General features: G+C 34.4%; 2 protein-coding genes and 1 long non-coding RNA gene across 5 annotated transcripts in view; 1 reads left to right on the top strand and 2 right to left on the bottom strand.

Annotated features, from left to right (window-relative positions):
• Positions 1 to 15,540, top strand: part of LOC111418896 (Brf RNA polymerase III subunit) — a 62,058-nt gene extending 46,518 nt beyond the window's left edge. For both annotated transcript variants that reach the window (XM_023051610.2, XM_023051604.2), the window contains 4 exons: positions 1,928 to 2,266; positions 2,330 to 2,573; positions 14,704 to 14,876; positions 15,181 to 15,540. In XM_023051610.2, coding sequence (XP_022907378.1) covers positions 1,928 to 2,266; positions 2,330 to 2,573; positions 14,704 to 14,876; positions 15,181 to 15,338 — 914 coding nt within the window. In that variant the 3' untranslated portion in view covers positions 15,339 to 15,540. The remainder of the gene's footprint in view (positions 1 to 1,927; positions 2,267 to 2,329; positions 2,574 to 14,703; positions 14,877 to 15,180) is intronic.
• On the bottom strand, positions 6,961 to 9,490 carry LOC139430779 (uncharacterized). Its single transcript, XM_071198064.1, has 3 exons — positions 9,180 to 9,490; positions 8,919 to 9,106; positions 6,961 to 7,938 (listed from the first exon to the last, which is right to left on the bottom strand). Exons 1-3 carry the CDS (start codon positions 9,297 to 9,299, stop codon positions 7,005 to 7,007), a joined length of 1,242 nt encoding a protein of 413 aa, XP_071054165.1. The 5' UTR covers positions 9,300 to 9,490; the 3' UTR covers positions 6,961 to 7,004.
• Positions 15,541 to 19,619: 4,079 nt separating the features above from the next.
• LOC111418950 (uncharacterized) lies at positions 19,620 to 20,518 on the bottom strand. 2 transcript variants are annotated; one of them, XR_011641184.1, is made up of 4 exons: positions 20,265 to 20,518; positions 20,097 to 20,188; positions 19,821 to 20,036; positions 19,620 to 19,694 (listed from the first exon to the last, which is right to left on the bottom strand). It is a non-coding gene; the product is annotated as an uncharacterized lncRNA (long non-coding RNA). The 2 variants fall into 2 exon arrangements; XR_002706874.2 differs by having other exon boundaries at positions 20,097 to 20,518.
• Positions 20,519 to 21,284: the final 766 nt, after the last annotated feature.

The following is a 21,284-nucleotide window of genomic DNA, read 5'->3' on the forward strand; positions in this document are numbered from 1 at the left end:
GGTAATTTACTATTGTTGCCACCTTCATGATTTCTATCATGCATTGTTGTCATTGTTGATGTGATAGGAAGACCTTATGTTTTATTGTATAACGACTCTGTTGATTAAAGATGTCTATGACGGAATGAATAGGTTGATCGATATTGGAAGCATCCGTTTGGTACTGAAGTCTCTGTATGGCATTGAAAAAACCTAAATCTTTGAGTGCCAGGACTGCTAGGAGGATATTACGTTTACGTTAACGCGCTGACAGCTTCATCGAAGTTCTTATCGTTCTTTTCAAAGTGCGATTTAGCGTTGTCTTGCTGAATAAAAATTGATGTACGACTATTAGACCGATGTCATTTAGCTTCAATTGCAGGCAGAAATTTATCCACTATCATCTTTCTGTATTCACTCTTGGCTACAGATTCAATGAAATTCGTCTCTAGAGTCCCAGCTGAACAATTTCTACTTCTACGTTTGGCTGATTCTTGTTTTATAAATGGCCAAATGCCTAATTTCTGATGAAACCACTGATTATGGCAATTGTCCCACCATGGAAGAGCATGTTTGATAAGATTCTATCTCATCGTGAATGAGGTAGTACTTTTTCGATGTTTTCTTTAATTAAAACTATTTCTCATCAACATAAATGAAGTTTGTTATATCCTTAAAAAGCAGTGATGCTATCAGAATCAAGCATTGCAATCGTGTGCAAATAATGTTACACACATTGGTTACACGCGTTTCTTGCGTTAGATTAGATTAGGCTTTTTTTGTGGTGCAATATCTGCAAGTTCTTCATGTTATATTTTGTGGCCTCCAGGTATTTTTACAAATAGTAAGTCGACACAAGATTTTTAAGTTTAATTTCAAGTTTAACAAACCATTAAATGATCAAATCATAGTGAATTCGTGAGCGCTACCAATAAACTTAGTTTCTATTACCTTAACAGAACATTATAAAAAATGTTTGTTGAATGTAGCTTTGTTGTTATCGCTTTTAAACAACATTTATTTCCACAACGAGTAGATTCATTGTCATGGTTGACGTCAATAGATTGATTGACGTCAAATTGATGATGCGAATGTGAAAAAAAGGAAATAGAATAAGTAAAGATATCGTACTATTGAAGCGCTGAGGTGCTTGATTTCCTTAAGATGTCAGTCTTAATTGGAGTTGAGGATGTTTTTCGATCGGGAGATGTGTACTGCTACTTGTTGTTTGAGTTTTCCTTTCCTCTTTTTCCCCCTGTCAATTCATCACTTGTAATCGTATCATATTTCTGATACAAACTTTTATTCCTGAAATGATTTTATAAAAGAATTAATAATTACAATAAACATGCAATAAAATTTACAACTACAAAACAAAATATTTCTATTTATTTTAAATATTTCTCGTTTATTTTACATTCATTTCAACACTCTTGTCCTTTACATCTTTCCTTATTAAATTTCATACGTTTCCTGACGCGCCAACCTTTTGAGATATTCATAAACATCTAGATACGGTAGCGAAGGTTGGCCTGCAGATGGAATATTCCCAAGCTTAGAGCTTTTGAGAGTAACAGATAACAATTTTTATGTAACGTACAAAGATAAATTCATAACTTTTTTTAATATTAAATCTTTATTACGCTCTTACATTACACAAAAGAGGCAAATATTTTTTTAGAATGAACCAGTAAATCGCATCTATTCAGTGATTCTATCCGTTTATTATCTTTTCTCTTTTTGCAAGATTTAACGCATACCTGCTCGCTATATCCAGGAGTTTAGTTTTGTCCAATAATATCATTACGGTGCAAAAGAGTTTTTTGTGCTTTTAAAACTCATTTAGTTGTAAAATTGGATGTAATTATTTAGTTACTTACACAAAAAGAATAAACATTTCAAATTGATTCAGTAAAGATAAATATTTTTATAATAATCTTTCTTTCAGGGCCTTCATTAATGGCATCAACCGAGGATTCCGAAATCACCAAGTACATAGAAGAGACTACCTTGGGTGCCGTAAACGAAGTAATTGAAAACATTGGAGACACAGGAACGACGTCCGAACCAACGGAATTAGGACCGGACATAGCAAGTATGGGATTAGCATGTTCTTTGGACGATGTCGTCGCTAATCCTACTGTTAATCAAGCGATAGAAATCGATATTACTTTCGACGATATCGACGATAAAGAATTGGATTCGTACATTATGACCGAAGACGAATACAAATCAAAAAATGGAATTTGGCATCGATTGAACGCAGACTATTTGGACCAGCTTAAAAGTAAGTTATTTTAAATATCTTTTAATAGAGATTTTATACTTAATCCGTTTTTGATTTATATAGGAAAAGAAGAAAAATTGGCTAAAGAACGAGAAGAAGGAAAACCTGAAAAAAGAAAGCGTAAGCGTAAGACAAATATAGGTCCGGCGAATTCTGCTGGTGAAGCTATAGAAAAAATGCTCCAAGAAAAAAAGATTTCCTCTAAAATTAACTACGAGGTCCTCAGGAGTTTGACGACGACAACAGCGACAACCAAAACAAACGGTTCGGACGACAACAAGGACACCGTAATAAAGGAATCCCCAAGGTGAGTAGAACTTATTGTTTTCCTCAACAAACTAAATTTCGTTTATAAAATATAAAATGAATATACATTTTACGAAAACTGAATACATAGTGGATTTGAATAGAAATTTCCGGAAATTATTTTTTATCGTTGTCTTGATATGACTCATTTTTAGTTCTGATCACGTTTGACCCGCTGCATTAAAATCCCATAAAACACAATAAAATAACGATTACTTCCTGAACGGTATCACGGCTGGGCGTTATTTAGTGTTTCAACTCACGAATTGCACGAATTACTTTTATCTTCGACTTTAAAATTCTTATTAATAGCATTAGTTAACGCTATAAACTACATTTACAGTAGCCGCACTACTAATTTTTTTAATGAGTTGAATAAATGGAAATTTAATATAATTATGTAGAAGGATTTTCCTTGGGAAATTTTAAATTCCCCGGTGACGTTTTAAAGCGTTGATCTCATAATCGTTATGTGATTTTTGATATTTAAATTATAAATATTAAAGCCCATTTTTAAAATTTATTATTAATCATCTTTTTACACTTTCCGTTCAAAATAATTCTCTTATAAAAATAATAAACTCAGTTCTAATGCTTCAAATTTAAAATTTTTTCGAATTTGAGATATGTTTACCAGGTTGTTCTAATTTTAATGCTTTTTATGTTTGGACAAAATGATTAGAAATACAAATAACGATACCTGCTTCGTCATCATCAAAATCAAGATAATAAGTGACATACATAGCCTATTTAACTAACATACATAAAACGACTCAAACTGCGGTATTTCGTGAATAATACTAGTCAAACAACAGTAGATCAGTATTTTAAAAGAGAAATCACTTAAACGATTAATAGTATATTAAAAAACAAGTTTCGTAAGACATGCTTGAAAAGCACGAATTCAAGTTGAAAAACGAGTGGCGAAACCACGAGTTTTTTAATGAATGAGTGCTTTAAGTCTTATGAAACGTGTTTTTTATGCTATTTTTTGTAATTCGCGTTTTTATCCTTTTTTTTTCTCAAAAATAAAATAAATTTTGACAATGTAGGGAAATAGGTATGTAGCAGTTGGTAACACCGTAACACTTGGAAATAGAAAGTTGAATTGACAATTAGAAATTGTCAAAACACAAAATGTATTCACCTGACAAAAATGTTTCATGTACTCCTCCCAAAATAAGAGAAATTGCTCAGAGTTCAATGTCCTCATCATTGTGGACCTTGTATTCGATGCTAAGAACGTGTTTAAACATCCATAGACAAACATTGTCACATTGACAACTAGAAAAATTAATGACCCAATGTCACCAACTTCAACTGGTTCCATAAAATGTTACTAAAATCTCATTACAGTATCGGATGCTGTAAGGAGTCCCATTACAGCACCCGTTTGAGTACTGTTATAGCTTTCATTACCGTCGCGAATTACAAAAAGAAAATAACAATATCTTGCAAATAATAGTTTTATCTATACTAAGCGTTGATGCATTCGTTGCTGACATTAGAAATAAAAAAAACTCAAAAAAAAATATTACTTAAAGAAAAAACGTTTAACGATCCATAAAAATAGACGTTGGTTTTAGATTGGAAATGATGGAAAATGAAACAAAGTAAATGGTTTTGACCAAGGTTTGTTGAGTAAATGTACTGTATAAGGTTATCCAACTCCCTATGAACGCTGTTGTTATGAACGTATCCCCTCCGCAAAGGCATTGTTGTGACGTCATTGGAAGAATTGTCATTTCTATGTTTTCATTTATATATTTAAACCAACTAACAAACAGAAACTCTTTATTTCTTGAGTTTAATAACACACTTGTTTAATTTTTAAATAATTATTAACATAAATATTATCATTATATTTATATTAAATTTATACTGTTATATTTTCCTCCAATGACGTCATGTTTCCAACCTCACCCCGTCAACGTTAATTTGTTCGAGTTGGATAACCTTATAACCAATACTCAACGGACTTTGGGTTTTGACGTTGTGTTACAGTTTTACCACAATATTTTCAAAATAACGTGCAAAGGCGGTGACTATCGGTTGCTTCCAACAATTTGACCCAACACACCCACATCCACACCCAATCTATCGACCGTACATTCTCCAACAAGCTGTTATAAAACTGAAATTTCGAGTTTAATTTTTTCAAAAGTTTGCTATCCACTTTCAAATAAGGTTTTTGATGCTTGATTTGGCTTTTGCAGTTACAAACAAGTCCATGTAATTGTTTGAAAGAGATATTAGGCAACAATGACAACAATTTTGGTAGTTTGGAAGAATTAGAAAAATCACGAATATCACTAAAGAGGAGGGAGTTTACGAGCAAGATTACTATACTCATGTAATTAGTAATAAAGATGGACGAATCGTTCTAAAAGTATAACTCAAAGAACCCTTAGACATGTTGGATGATACAACATTGACATTGACAACAATAACATTGAATGGGTTCATTAATTTAAAACGTAAATTAAACAAAATGGTGCCTTCAAAGCTGAATGCTAAATTATTGTGTTCAGAAAACGGATATAGCATGATCGGGTTGGGTTCTGTGATCCATGAAAATTTGTTTTCAATTTTGATTAGATTTCATCAAGATAAGATTGTAGTCACAGCTGATACTTAAGAAATGTACAGGGAAATACTTTTACATTATAGTCAAAAGTCATTTCACAAGTAAAGTTATTTCTGTTTACTAAGTAAATATCGAGATTGGAAACATTCCGGAAGCATTGCTAAGGATCAAAAGAGATTTTTACAAACAAGCTGCAAACAAATGCTATTTTAAGGACTTAAAATGTTTTAAACCATGAAATTAGTCGAAATTTTTATTTATTAAAGTATTACATTAGTAAAGAATTTAATTTACTTTCACTTTAATATAGATATAAATCTTGCAAGAGTTTTGGTTGAGTTGGTGAAAATTTCATTTGCCCATATTGAAGATGTTTAGTTTTTAATGGAATTTTTCATGCACAAACCTGACTTTCTCCAAAAACTCAAATACTATCAGTGTTCTAGTAATAACTGATTATTCCTGCTTATATTTTGTTATAGCATATATCTGATGCAACAACGTGTTCAGAGATCGTACGCCAAGTACACAAAAAGTTGATTTGAAATCACGTGCCATATTCCACTTTATTAGAAATAAGTGCTTTGATCGTTTCTTATCGTAAATAATTGTAAGGATATCATACTCGGCGAGTGATATCCTCTGATCGCAAACAAAGTTATAGCGCGATGAAAAGTCCCAAAAGTCATTTTCAATTTGTTTTGTTCACTACTCGGATACACCCAACTTCCGCCACCTTTCCACGACGAAGATTTTGTAATCATTTACGCCACATTAGAAAAGCACCTTCTACTCAACTCACCCAAAAGTGGGTCAAGAAGTTCGAGGAGACCGGTTCGACACTTGATAAATCTTGGACAAGGTGTCGATCTAAAGGAGCGGCTACACTACCCGGATCCGCGCCGATCAGATCCGCGCAGAAAGTATTCCGATGGAATGCTCCCTGTGTTTTCAAATGTACCCGGCTACACTGTTCCGCTCCGCGTCGAATCGACCGTCCGACCGGCCGGATAGATCATCGACAGGGCATCCATCCGTACATTCGGACGTCGATCGGCTGTTATCGCATACCCTCGTGGATTTTCGTAGCACATGGCGATCTTCGTCCCTTAAAGGACTGTTTTGTCACAGGTGTTTTTTAGAACGCGTATTTTACAAATAATGAAGTCTCTGTTAATTGCGCACTTCGTTTAAACTATTGCTTATGGTTTTTGGTTATTTTATAAAAAAAATATGGATGACGAAATACTTATTGTGTTAGTGCAACAATATGAAGAATTGTACGATCCGACAAATTCAAGATATTCTAATAATGTACGGAGATCAAACATATGGGAAGAGATTGGAAAACAAATGAATACCTCTGGTAAGTTGAAATAAATTTATTTTAAAATGTTAGGTTACCTTTATGACTATACTTAATTTCTTAAATACTTAACTGTTCTCACCAAAAACAAACATTTCAATAGTGGTACGAAGTGTGATCATAATATTCTTGGAATATATACAGGTCCCTATCAGAGCACATATGAAACGTAGAAAACCTTATTCTGAAGCGATTTTTCTAATAAATTTTTTTCGAAACATTGGACGACCTTAAACGATTTTCACTACGTTATTATAAACATTTCGAAAAAATTTTATTTAGAATTTTATCGTTTCAGAATAAGGTTTTCTACGTTTCATATGTTCTCTGATCCGAAAGATACGGGACACCTGTATAGAAAAATAACTAAGTTATGAAAAATAATCTCTAAAAAGTTGGCCCATCGTAGTGCTAAATAATAAAAAGAAACAACAATTCCTTAGAAAATTATTTTATTAGTATTATAAAAAACAATATAATTAGTTATGTAATCTACCAGCACGAATAATGCTTTGCTGCCATTGAACGCTTCCCGTCACAGTATTAAAATAATTTTTATATTTTTCTCTACTTTGTAAGCCTTCTGTAGAGCAAGCTCCCCCTGTTCCTCTTGCATTTGTTAGAGCTTCTGATAAATTACTTTGTTGTTTACCTAAATTGAGGTTTCGATTTTCAAATTCCGAGTCAACCTTAATTCGAAGAAAATTGTGTAGGACACATGTAGCCATTACAACTATGTCCATATTCCGTGGAGAAAGTTGAAGCTTTCTTTGATAAATCCGAAACCGTTTGGTTAAAATACCAAAGGCGTTTTCAGAAACGCGTCTCGCCCGACAGAGTCGATAATTGAAAACCCTTCTTTCATCATTATCACGAATAGCTTGTTCCGGATATGGTCTCAATAAAGATTTATGCAATGGAAATGCTGCATCACCAACAATAACAAAAGGTGCTGGTACATTGGTGCCTGGTAGATTTTTTTCTTGTGGTATATCAAGATTATTTGAAAAAAACTTTTTTCCTAACGAAGAAGAACGAAAAATTCCACTGTCGCTGCTTCTTCCATAGGCTCCGACATCTATTACTATAAATTTGTAGTTCGCATCGACAAGCGCAAGTAGAACTAAACTAAATGTTTTTTTATAATTAAAGAACATGGATCCACTACCAGCAGGCTTATCACAAATAACATGTTTCCCATCCAAAGCTCCTATGCAATTGGGAAATTGCCATTTTCGTTCGAATTCTTCCGCAATCTCCATCCATTTCGACATTGTAGGTTCTTGCATAACAATAGGTTGCAAAATCTTCCACATCGCTCTACACACGTCATAAACTATATTGGCTACAGTTCTCCTTCCTAAGCGATAACTAAAGGCGATAGTCCGAAATGAGTCTCCTGTCGCAAAAAACCTGAAAAATAACGTTATGTATTTCTTTTAGGTGAAGATTGTAAGAAACGCTGGCAACAATTAAGGGAAAATTATAGAAAGGCCAAGTTGAAGGCCACGAAATGCACAACGGGAGATGCTGGAGGTAAAGTAAAGAAAGTAAAATTTGAGAAGGAGTTGAGCTTCCTGGACGTCCACATTGTTCAACAGCGACCACAGCTTTCAAATCTACCCGATAATGATGAAGAGACTATTGATACGATTTCTGTCGATGACACGACATCTGTTTCTGTAAGTCCGGTACCAGATTCTCCATGTACTGAAACACCTTCGGAGCCGTCAACTTCTGGATCTTCGACCAAACAACAATCAAGAAAGAAGCAACAAAAGCAATCATACAGCAATGTGATGGAACAGTATTTCCAATGTAAAAGCCAACATTTACAAAACAAAAGTACTTCAAAAAAAGAAGATGACCATATTGCAAAATTTTTCCGTTCCATTGAAGAAACAGTTAGAACATTACCTGTTCATTTACAAATTCAGGCAAAGACTAAAATAAGCACGTTTGTACACCAATTAGAGGCGGAAGCAGTACAGATGTCACAACCAAATACATTCACGTTCCAGTCACATGAATATTCCCAACGGTATCGGCCCTATAACACTAACCAATTTATTAACCAACAGACATTACAAAATCCAGTAGAAAATCCTATGCAGAATCCATGGACTGCATGGTCGTCCCAACAGCACCCAGACGTTCAATCAAACTCGTCGAATACCTCTTCCAAAGAAAATTAATATTTAATACTTTTATTTTGTATATTATTAAATAAAGATTTATTGCGTGCATGTGTTAAAAAAGAAATTATTACCAAAATAATATAATACGGTGAAAACCTTTGTACTTAAATAATATAATGGCTATACGTGTACCACTTGTGGTTAATATATTATTTAAGAACGTGATTGGGACTCCTGTATACATATAATTTATACCTCAAAGTTACTGCCAATCTTTCTTCAGTTCCTACAGCTCTTCTGAATCGGGTGTCCTTTTTTTTAATACTGTCGTGAAGAAGACTATGTAGCTCACAAAAAGTGGGATAGGTCATCCTAAAATATTCATAAAATCTACCATCATCTTTTATGAGGTCATTGAATAAGTGGTGAAACTCCCCAAGGTCCTACAAATTAATCATAGACGTCATTTATAATATTTACTTGTTTTAAAACTTTAACAAAACATAATGCTCTTACATTTCGTTTTTTATTTACTGAATGCACCCATTTTTTTTTTTTTTTTCTTTCGTTTTCCAAGCAAATAAAGAGAAACTCTTCATCTGTGCTGGAGCTTGAACACGAAGTAGTTTCCGCCATTGCCAATAACTAAGTAATCATTTAGGCGAACCCGAGGTATATAGTTATTACAAATGTGCGCTACGCGCAACCTTCCGAAAAAATTCCGGCGCCGACGGGTAGTAGTGTAGCCACCTGACAAAAATTCGGGGCGAATCTAATCGGCGCGGATCGGCGCGGATCTGACGTAGTGTAGCCGCTCTTTTACGCTTCGCAAAAGGGCAAGGGCGTAAATGTTTCTAAAAGTTCCCTACATAGCATATTATTGAAAAATTGCGTCTACACCCCTACAAGATACAACTTGTGCAAGAACTAAAACCACTAAAGAATAAAATGTTTCAACGATTTCGGTCGTTGATTAACATCTTATTGTTAGATGAGGCGTTTTTTCACGTTAATAACCACATAAACCAGCAGAATTGCCCATGCTGGAGTTCAATAAATCCAAAGCGAAAGCATAAGAGGACACATCGCTAAAGATTACCGTTTCGGCTGCAATGTGGGTTGCAAGGAATTATATTGCAGGAATTATTACAGTAACCGTAAATTCCGAACGATATACGGATATGATTCGCAACTTTTTGGAAGAACACTTCAGAACACTTGGTTTCAATAAAGTGGAGCAATAGCTCACACCTCGAACCTGTCCTTAACAATTGGTTTTCCTGGAAAATAGATATCCACACGCGGCGATATAAACTGGCCGGCGCACGTAGCTCCGATTTGACACCAATGGATGTCTTCTCATGGGGTCACCTTAAATCAAGGGTAGATATACAGTAACACTCCTGTCTCTGGATGAATTAAAAGAAAGTATTCGATGAGAAATGACGATTCTCACGGACAATACGTACGAAGTAGTTGACGAAAATGTTGTTTAAAAGAGTGCCGGTGATATAATGGAGCACATTTAGACGACATAATTTTTAAAACAGAAATTCCCAAATCCGGTATTGTATTGAAAAATAAATATTTATTTTTTTATAACTAATCTCGTTAACATTACCACCTTGTATAAACTTTTACTAGAAAAAAGAAAAAATAATAATAAAAACGGAAGATGGTGTTTTATCAATCATCAGCAACGCAGATATACACAAAGTGTACGAAGTACACCAAGAACACCAGTAAATACTCCGAGATAGAACATAAACTGTCTAATAACAAAGAAAATAAAGTGACAGTTGAATACAATACGGATAAAGAACAGTGAGCGCGTGAGACGAGATGGATTCGTGCAAAAAACTGGATGAAAAGAAATATAAGTATTCATACCCCACCTATCATAGTCAACAAAATCAATCATTTTAATGAACTATATGCTGATGTGAGCAAACTTTCTGGCACACAGATTATAGTCATTTATTAAAAAACATTAAAATAAGTCTGCAGGATTAGACAAGCTATAAAAAAAAAATTCCTGCCATTAATATGAGAATAAGCAGAATACAACAATTAAAATTATGGTTATTATATCGTACCAATCCATGGAACCAGAAAAAAATGGTTAAGGAAATAAAAAAAACGTCGTTACAGAATTATCAAAACCACTCCTAAATTTAAATATAAAATTAATTTAAATATAACAATCCTTTCAAAAAGATTCTTCATATCTTTTGCTGAGTGCTCAGATTTCCGCTCCATATGTCAATTCTGGTCGTATTATTGTTTTGTACAATTTACATTTTGTCTGCCTAGACAAATTTCGATACCTTAACTATAAGGACAGGCCGAAGTAGTGTGGTTGTGTCCTTTTGGCAGTCTACAAGTGTCCCCTGATATGTAAAATCCTCCACTAACTCTATTGATTCACCGTCAATGTTTGAACCCTGTGTCGGCGTGATGTGCACATATACTTAGATTTAGGAAAGTTTATGGCGAGTCCCATATTTAATGCAGCAGATTTACGGATTTAAATGTGTACCTCTCGATGCGTTCTCGATTCTGCGTACGCCATTACTTTTACATTTCTTATACAGGGTGATTCTCAACCTATACGCATAAACTTGGGGATTTATTCCTCATGACAAATAAGGAGTAATAGGTGAAGAAAATTGTAGCAAAAGTTTTTTAATTTCCTAGATATCCATGAAATTTACTTTCAAATCAAGAATACATATTCTATGTTGTTTCTAATATTTTCTATGCACAATTGGGCTCGCTGAATCCACGATGTATATATATTTTGACCTACTAACGCGGCCTAAACCAAGGTGTTGGCGGATTGTCTCGGCAGCAATGTTAAATGCCTGTGTTAACCACTGTATGACATCCTGAGTATCAACCAAGAGGGCGGCATCATCTGCATAGCATACAATTTTGATTTTGTAATCGTTCATAGTTTACATTACATACCTTGTAATGTTTACTCTGTTCTAATTCTTTTATCCTTACTTTGTCGAACGTTTTGGTTAGATCAACGAAACAGAGGAAGGCTGCCTGACTTTTTTTGCCGGAGTTTTATCTGATTCTTTTCGATGTTCCTAACATTGCGTTGAGAACGATGAAATAAGTATGGTGGTATCAGTTCTAAACAGATGAGATAGTTTGGTGTTGCTGTGTAGGATGATTTCTGGAAGCAAAGACTACTTTGTAGAGTTTGGAGATGATATGATAGCGCGGCCTAAACTAGGATGTTGGCAGATTATCTCGGCAGCAGTTTGTATCTGATTTCGTAATTCTTGCTCAATATTAACTTCGGTCCCAAAAATAAATATCAAGAGGATTGCGGTCGGGTGATCGAGATGGGCCAGGCCAATGGACTACCTCCACCTGTCCATCTTCCGGGAAGCATCTTATCTAGATGTCGCCACATACAGTGAAAGCTCTAATAAGCGGACAGTGACGGTTCCGTTACTTTTGTCCGCTTATCAGAGATGTCCGCTTATGAGAAAAGCCTACTCAAATTAAAGTACATACACATATATGTAATATTTTGGTCAGTTTTCGAAAAGTTCTTTGGACAGTTTTCCTCCTGTGCATTTTTCCGACTTTAAAGCTAAAGTTTATTTGGTAATGCACGAAAAAAGAGCCCACTTTCATCTGCGTTGAAAATGTCCTCTGGTCGATAGCCTAGTAAGAAGGTCGGCAATTTTTTCATAAATTCATTAATGCCCTCTTCATTTACATCTGCTGCTTCTCCGGAAATACACTTAAATGCAACATTATTTCTCAAACGCCACTTTTGTAACCACCCATCAGACGCTTTAAAGGTACTCACTCTTAAATTTTTTAGTAATATCACGAACTGACAACTTTTCTTTATCTAATAAACACACTATTTCCATTTTCTCCTTTAACATAAGCATCTTTTTCTTTACCACCTGTTAAGCCATTTCAACACACGTTACACCGAAACGAACAAACTAATAATAACTATGTACTAATGTTTTGGGATTCGTTAACAAGCGGAACTCGTAAAACGAGGAATCCCCGAACACATGTCGGTAAATATCTATTACAGATTACTTTGATGTGTGCGTTTAGTTACCTACGCGTCCGTTTATGAGAAATTTTTGCCCGTTATGTAAAGAAAAATAGTGTCCGCGTCCGTTTATTAGAGCGTCCGTTTATGGGAAGTAAATATGTACATGAAAATATAGGTTTGGGGTTGGTTCCAAGTTTTTTGACCGCTTATAAGAGATGTCCGCTTATTAGAGCTGTCCGCAAGGAGAGCTTTCACTGTATATCAGATACCTATGAAACTAAAAATCTTTTACTACAATTTTTTCACTTTTATCTTAGTTCTCTACTCGTATTAAATGCGTCTGACAGTTCACCCCGGTCTCCAATTATACATTCAATCCTTTTCGTTGTAGTTTTACCATTTCTACCAGGTGGTATCCCAAATTCCAACATTGCTGAGTACAACTTTAATCTATCAACTGTGTTGAAGCTTTTTTGAAGCCCACGAACATATAATGGCAGTCGACATCAACTTCATATGTCTTTTCAAATATCTGTCTGATGAGTTGTTGAGTTATTTCTTTTGAATTTCTTCTAATCAGGTCTCAGTATGTTTTCCACATAGAGTATCAGTCGTTTGTTAAGTATTACCGATAGGGGCTTTATATTGTGTATTCAGCAATGTTATTCCTCTACAGTTAGCTCGTGTAGCCCTTTTTGTGTATTGGGCATATAATCTCAATGTTCCATTCTTCTGGTATTATGTGTTCCTACCTTGTGTCAACAGGTTGTGGGGTTTCCTTAATCCACATTCGGTTGTGCATATTTTTGTTGTTCACTGTTAGAGTGCAATAGTGTTCTGAAGCGTCCTTAATTTACTTACCTTTTAGGTTAAAATATTTTCGTTTCATATTAACATTGTTATAAAACTTTATGTGTTCACGCTTTCTGGTTAAGGCCATCTCTTCGAGCTCCCTACTTAGTATTTTGTGATCTTTTTTTGTGTTTATGTAGCCGTTTCTCCTCCCTCATTCTGTTTTTGTATTCTTGTAATAATGTTAGCTCTAGTTCTTCTCCTTATTATTTTTAGATAGGCTCTCGTTTTTTCCTTCGTCGCTTTCTTGAATTCCTCGTCAACCTAATCATTTTGCTGTTCTATTGGTTTTTGGCCCGGCACCTCTTCCATGACAAACCTCATTAGCTCGGTTTATTCTATATTCCACCCTAGATGTTGATGTGTCTGATATTTCAAGGGTTTTCAGTTTGCTGACGTTATACCTTCTTTAAATATTCGAGCTCTGAGAATCCCTGCAACTAAATACTGGTTAGAGTCTATGTTAGTTTCTCTATAGCTTTTGCAGTCGAGTACGTTGGGTCCATCTCTTGAGTCTATCAAGATGTGGTCGATTTGATTCGTGGTTTGTTCATCTGGTAAGGTTCACATTATTTTGTGAACCTCACCAGATGATACTACTTTTATATGCATATCTTAAATTTGTTATTTTCACATAGTTTTTGGGACATATCAGTATACACACCCTAGTTTTTCATAAAATTCTTATGCTATGAATGAATTTACGTCTTAAATTCCTCCGTGCCAATAATTTTAATTTTCATACTTAAAATCTGTTGAACTCAAGAAAAATGTTTGTTATGATTGTTTACGCATTACCAGTCTATTGAGCTTGATATGATTATATCTTGTATTTTTCTTTTATACACACTCAAATACCCACACGGAATTCCTTTGTACAAATTCACGTGGGTTTTTTTATCTTGTAAAGGATCGCAATCAATACTGCCTTTGAGGCGTTTTTATACGGTGTGTATTCATACTCAACAGGGTTGTTACTCTCAAAAGAAAAGAAAAACTATGAAACTAGCAATTTAAGTTGTATTGAAATAATGAATCAAAATCAATTTTCTAAGAATAATTTATTGAAACCTGTTAGATTCTGAATTTAGTTTAAACTAAATTTTATAAGCAATAAAATTTTAATTATTATTATCTTTTTTACAGTATTCTTATTGATTCATCTGGAGATACTCAAGGTGATATAACATCTAAAGGAAGACGTGGTAGAATAAAAAGACCGGTTACAATTGGGCTTCCGGTTGTTGAAAATGAGAAAACGCCCGTGAAAAGCGTTCAAAAACCTGAGAAGGATGCGTCAAAGAACGATATTTCTCATGGTAAGGATTTTATTGATTTTAAATTCACCATAAAATATATTTTTAAATTCTTTAAAAAACAAATTTTTAAAAAACCATCCGCAAACTAAGTTTTATGTTATAGTAAAATCAATCTTTTATTTAATTATTAAATCAATAAAATGCAAATATTTTAACCGCCTCTCTGCTGTGCTTTATATATTCCTAGAGCGTTCCATAACCGATGTTCGTATTTGATTAAAAAATATCAAAAATATGTTTTAAGTATATTTGAACCAAAAATTCTCAAAATTCCAAATTTTAATTATATTTGTTTCGTTAATAGAAGATGAGGATTACGAAGATTTCGAAGAGGATCACGTAGAAGATACAAAAGTCGACGACAGTGAAATGGACATGTACCAAATGCTGCGTCAACATCGTGATGATGGCGATGAAACTGATGCGCTCTTCAGTACAGGATACGAAGAAGAAGATTATTAAAACATCTTAATTCTTGAGTAAAACAACTTACTTCATAATGTAAGTTAAAAAGAATTACTCTACTTTTACAATTAAGTTATTTTTTATTGTATTTTGCTTATTATTACATTATTTATTCTTGTAGCATAATTACTAATTATAAACAATTATAAAGAATTGAATTAAACGAAAGAATAAAAATGTTGTTTTACACTGCTAAGTAGTTTTGCTGTCTTATTTCGTCTCCTTTTTCTTTTTAATGCTTCCGCTGTCGATAAATTGGATGAACGTTCCGAACATGATAACAACTTCCTGGTTCGAAAGAAAAAGATTTATCAGAAACGCGACGTACTTGAAAATCGATTTAACTGAATTTATATGCCATAAACGAGTTCGTAACTCGTCACGTGTCGTATTTTATTCTTCTGGTTTGGAGAGAGAATCGAAATGAAACTGTTAAAATAGAAAAGAGGAGGGAATACAGATTAGGAATTATCAAGTAGTTTTCGTGAATTTCAATACAAAAGTTGGTAATAGTTAGAAATATTAGGTATATTTATACCTAATATTTAAGAAAATTTAATATATCAAGTACATATATTGTAGATATATAGGTAACTGAATTGGTTTTATTTATAATTATTATTCAGTGTGCTAAAGATAGCCTTGTATTTAAGAAAATTAAGCTGTTATTTAGCGAGAAGAGAATGTGAAATTTGGTGGAGGTGCCGGACATTGTTGATTATTTTTATGTTTACAAACCATTATTGTTTAATGATCATTATCTGTGGCGCTACAGCCCAATTTTTGGGCTTTGGGCTCCTCTAAAATTTTCTAAAGGTTTCGCAACGGTGCGTCTTTTTTCGAAGTGTGATCATTAATCACACGATCAACCCCTTCCAGGAGGAAAGGTGGCTACTACACCACTAACGACACCAGAGTTGTTCGATTGGTGCCGGGACCGACGGCTTAACGTCCGTTGTTTATTGATGGCGTTTAATAAATTTTATTCAATTTATTATACCAGCAAAAGTAACAACATGACATTTTTTTTTCGAAGGTTCTTCTTAGTCCGCCATCTCCCTACGAAGGTTAACGATCCAATTGGCTCTAATTGTACGTGCACCTCTGACTAACTAAGGACCCGGAGGATCTCGTAACGCTCAACACTCATTATATACTTGATGTACTGAAGCTTTCGTTTTTTAGCGATTACCAGAAGACACATATGCAGCTGCAGGCTCAGGTCACGATTTTTGAGGAAAGTCTTCATAGATATAAACGTCCTTCTGGCCTGCCCGATTCGTAAAAGGACTACTTATTTGGGATCAGTTATTTCATTCAGCTCCAAGATATTTCACGGTCTACACTTACTCTATTTTCTCGCTGTTAATTCACAGGTTTGTCTTTTCAGCGAAAAAGGCACGACTGGGAGAACACGATCATCTTAGTCTTGGCAAAATTCAAATGTAAGTCGTGTTGTACACTATGCGTGGCAATGAGGTTCATCACGTTTTGGAGATGTGCAATATTTGGTGGCCAACACGATAATGTCATCGGCAAAACGTATGTTGTTTATGGGGGTTCCATTGATCTTAATTCATCCTTCAGCATTCACTAGTGTTTCCTGAAATATTACTTCCGAGTACCACTTCTGTAGTTTGACTCCAGTACAATTGTGATGACAAGTAGGTCACCTTCATCAATGCCGGAGGATTTAAAAATTTCTGCAAGCTTTCCATGTGAGATGCAGTCGAAAGCTTTCTGATAGTCAATAAAACAGGCGTATATCTATATTCATGTCCCGGTAACTTTGTGTGTGTACATAGTTGGAAAATAGAGCTTCGCGTGTAAATGCTCCGTTTCTGAAGCTAAACTGATGAAACATCACACTTATCATGCGATAGTCGTTGCAATGGGAAGTGTTCGGTTTCTTGGGTAGGGTGTCAAATGTCGACTTTAGCCAATCCATTGGTATCTTACCAACCTTGTGTATGGAGTCGAATACACCGATGCGGAGTTGCAAACCTCTTCCTCTGTGATAACAGGAAGCCGATTACGATCATCACCTTGAAGTGGTTGCTCGTGCGGCTTTTCTTTTAACGCTCATTACGATTTTGTTATTTCCGTCCTTCAAAACACCCTAACGTTGTTTGTATCTTGTGTTTGTGAGTTTCTTGATTTTCCTCTGGATATTAAACAAGTTATGCTTGTTTATGCAGCGACTCTACCTCGTTGCATTTCTTTGTCAGCCATCGAGCCTACGCTTTTCGTTATTCTGCTCTCACCATCCTATTCAGCTCCCTATAACGGCTGTTGTCCCTGCTTGTTTTCTTCTTTCTGTCGTAAGCTGGAGGATTTGGTTTATAATCTACTGCTGTTTCTTGGGAGTATGTGAAAATCCAATGTCGATATCTTGCGTGTCAGTGAATTATGCGTAAATTGGGCTCTATTGAAGTGGCGGAGGCATAACTCTACTACGACTGGGTTGTGGTCGTTATTAATATCAGTGCCGGGGCGTGTTATCGGAGATTTCTATGTATATCGCCGTCGGGGTTGCTATTTAAAGAAAGTGTTTCTGGCAGATAAATTATGCTCTGTGCATAATTGCACCAGCCGGTCTCCTTTCTCGATGCGTGTTGCGAGTCCATACTGTCTGGTAACTTTCCCATTTACACCCTTTCCTAATTTAGCATTAAAATCTCCAACGATAATTGTTATTTCTCCTTTTTTGGCTAACTTTATGACCTCTTCTAAGGTGTTTTTATTCGCTAGTTGGAGCGTAGGCTCAGATCACATTCATGATTCTAGGGGTGGTGAGTAGCCTTAGGACTATCACTCTATCTCCAAGCGCAATGACGTCTCTGGTGAACATCTGAACCACAGAGATATGACGGACTTCTTTAGTTCTGCTGAAATTAGAATTGTATTGGTGTATGGGTATTGGGGGTCTTCTCCTCCAAAGTAACATATGATGCCGTTTTGTGTCCTCTGAGTTGCTGTACCTGCCATCTTACCTCGCTTAGACCCAGTATCTTAATCCGCAGTCTCTGAATATCCGCATCCTCGTTCACTAGTGTTCTCATCATGTATAGCATCACACTTTCTCAATTTCAATTTATTAAAAATTCTACTAATTACCAGGAACCACTATTAAAAAACAAAATTATTATATAAATCCATTTTCATCGATATTATTTAAGGTAAATTGAATAAATATTTCTTTCTATTTTACTGTTAATCGATGTATTAATTTAAATATTTCCTTTACATGTTTCGGCTTATTAGGCCATCATCAGAAGGTTTAACGTTAATATGGTTGGGGAGGAATTGGAACTTTAATTTAACTTTACATTACTAATAACATCAAGGGAACGATGTTCATTTTATTGGGACGGGTTTTGAGGTTATGGACGTATCATGCAACGGTAACGTTCGTGAAGGTACGTACCTTCTACATTAAAAAACAACTTTTCAATGCTAAAGATAAAATCGGATTTAAGTGTGACACTTAAATTGGACGTACTTCAACCATTTTGATTTTAACGTGTAGTATCTTTGTAATATAAATCTAACAGTTAATTATATTTCGGAATTAATAATTTAAAAAGTTTGTCAAGAACTCGTTTTATACAATGCTCGATTTATTATCTTTGAAATTGTTATTTTTATAAAATTTTGACGAAGTCTCTGAGATGCCGTTATAGGCGAAACTAGTAAAACAAATTAAATCATAAAATAAACCAGTTAAAGTACAGTGATTTCTTTGTTTAAATTTTACGCGTCATAATTATTTTATTTTGCGTATAGTACCATTATTCCTTGGCTCTAATTTGTCAAATTTTGCATTGATTCGATTTAATATCTTCATCATGCTCTACATTATCTGTATTATAGATAGTTTGGATGTCGATGGGACAAATGCCGACATTGCTGGATTCTGTGACATTCTCTGGGCATAAGACTGATATGATAGATAAGATAGACATAAGATATTAACTTTCTTAGTATCCTCTGTAGCTAGCCGGGTGCTCTTTTTTGCACCTAATGCTCTTGGCAGGTGTGTTTGGATTTAATGCAGCTTGTAGTTAGGTGGTCTTCTACTGCATAATTTCATTTTGTGCCATTCCTTTGACATTTTTTACATTGTGCAATGAGCTTGCTATTCCTTACTGCTACTATCTTCACTTTCAGGTGGTTGATATATTGGATATCGTAGATTTTGTTGATATTTGCTGATCTATTAATGTTGGCTAGGATTGACTCCAAGTTCATCGTAGAAGGATAAATAAAATTCTTGAATGACGATGAAAATTCTTTTATTAAATTAGTTCGGTGCTACATGTTTCGACAATAATTTGTCTTCATCGGGCACGACTAAGAATAGTAAACAAAGAGAGAAAAGACATGTCAAAAAATAATAACAATTAAAATATTATGATACTAAACATAACCAACTTAACTGTTATGATACTAAAAACTACTAACAAAACAAATATTTACCGTCAAATTGGAAGAATACGTGGTTGAGTTGAAAGGAAAGTCCGGCCAAAGTGCAAAAACCATCAAAACCCACAGCGGTGAATCATTACGGTAAAAACAAAAAACAAAGAGTGACTTAAATTAAGTAACGGGAAATATGAAAAGGAATAAGTAATTAATATTGTAGGGTGGTGAAAGGATGATTTTAAATTATAGAGTTTAGGTAGAAACAGAAATCTGAAAAATAACTCGAAAAATAAATTTGAGAAATAAAAGAATGAGCAGATGGTGACTTACGTCAAAAGTGGTTTTGGGAACCTCAATGAAAAAACCGGAGAATGTGAAAAGAAACCCCAAAAAAGGGTGAAATGTTCTTCGAGTAACGAGAACTGGAAAAGTAAACAAAGAAAAAATTGATAATCAAAAAAATTGATAATTAAAAAAGAAAAAAGAGGCGAAACTTACGGAGAAACACAAAGGTGAATTTGAGTCGGTCTTAACAGTTCACATATTTTCGTTGGACTGAGGGTAAGAAAATGAGACCAAGTTGAGCATGCGTAACAGGTGGAATGTAAGAAAAATGGGGGCGGTGAGAGTGAAATATTAAAAATTATTTTTAAAAAATATTTTCAAAAAACATTATAGTTGAAATAGGGAAAAAAAGTTTTACAAAAATGATAAAAATTGTCTGAATGAATTTTGTTCAATATTTTCATTCATAAGGGTCACGTGATTTACAAACTTTCTTAATTAACTTAACATTATCTATGGAAATCTTGTGTTTAGATTCTTCCATGTGTTTGAAAACTGCGGAAGTTTTCTTGGAGGAGTGTTCTTTAAATCTAACCTTAATGTTGCGACCTGTCTGTCCGATGTACATTAAATCACATTCTGGACAATGAATGTTGTAAATACCACTCAGTTCTAAACTATTAAATTTATGTTTATTATTAAATAAATGTAACAGAGGTTTGTTATTATTGGAAATGAAGGCTGGAATAATGTTGAATTTATGTAAGTTTCGTGAGAGTTTGTTTTCTAGGGATGGGTGGAAGGGAACAGCGATAAACTTAGGTTTGTTTTTGAAGTGTGGATAGATTATTCTATTTAATTGCATATTATGAACTTTATTGAAAATGTATTGTAAATCTTTAATAGTATACTTATTGTTCAAACCCATTTTGGCAATTCTCCTCACTTCATTAATCAGATTTTCGTCACTGAGTGGAATGTTGTATAAACGGTTGAATAAAAATCTAAATCCAGCATATTTATGTTGTCTACAGTTAAAAGAATCTTTTGGGATCATAATATTAGTGTTGGTAGGTTTAGTGAAAATGTTGAACAAAAGCTTGTTGCAATTAATGTCTCTTTGAATTTGTAAATCGAGGAAGTTAAGTATACCGGAGTCATTTTCACATTCTGTGGTGAATTCTAAATTTGAGATGTTGTTGAAAATAGTTGTAAGTGCATGAAGTTTAGCTG

This window comes from Onthophagus taurus, chromosome 7, assembly GCF_036711975.1.
Source record: "Onthophagus taurus isolate NC chromosome 7, IU_Otau_3.0, whole genome shotgun sequence".
NCBI lineage: Eukaryota > Metazoa > Arthropoda > Insecta > Coleoptera > Scarabaeidae > Onthophagus > Onthophagus taurus.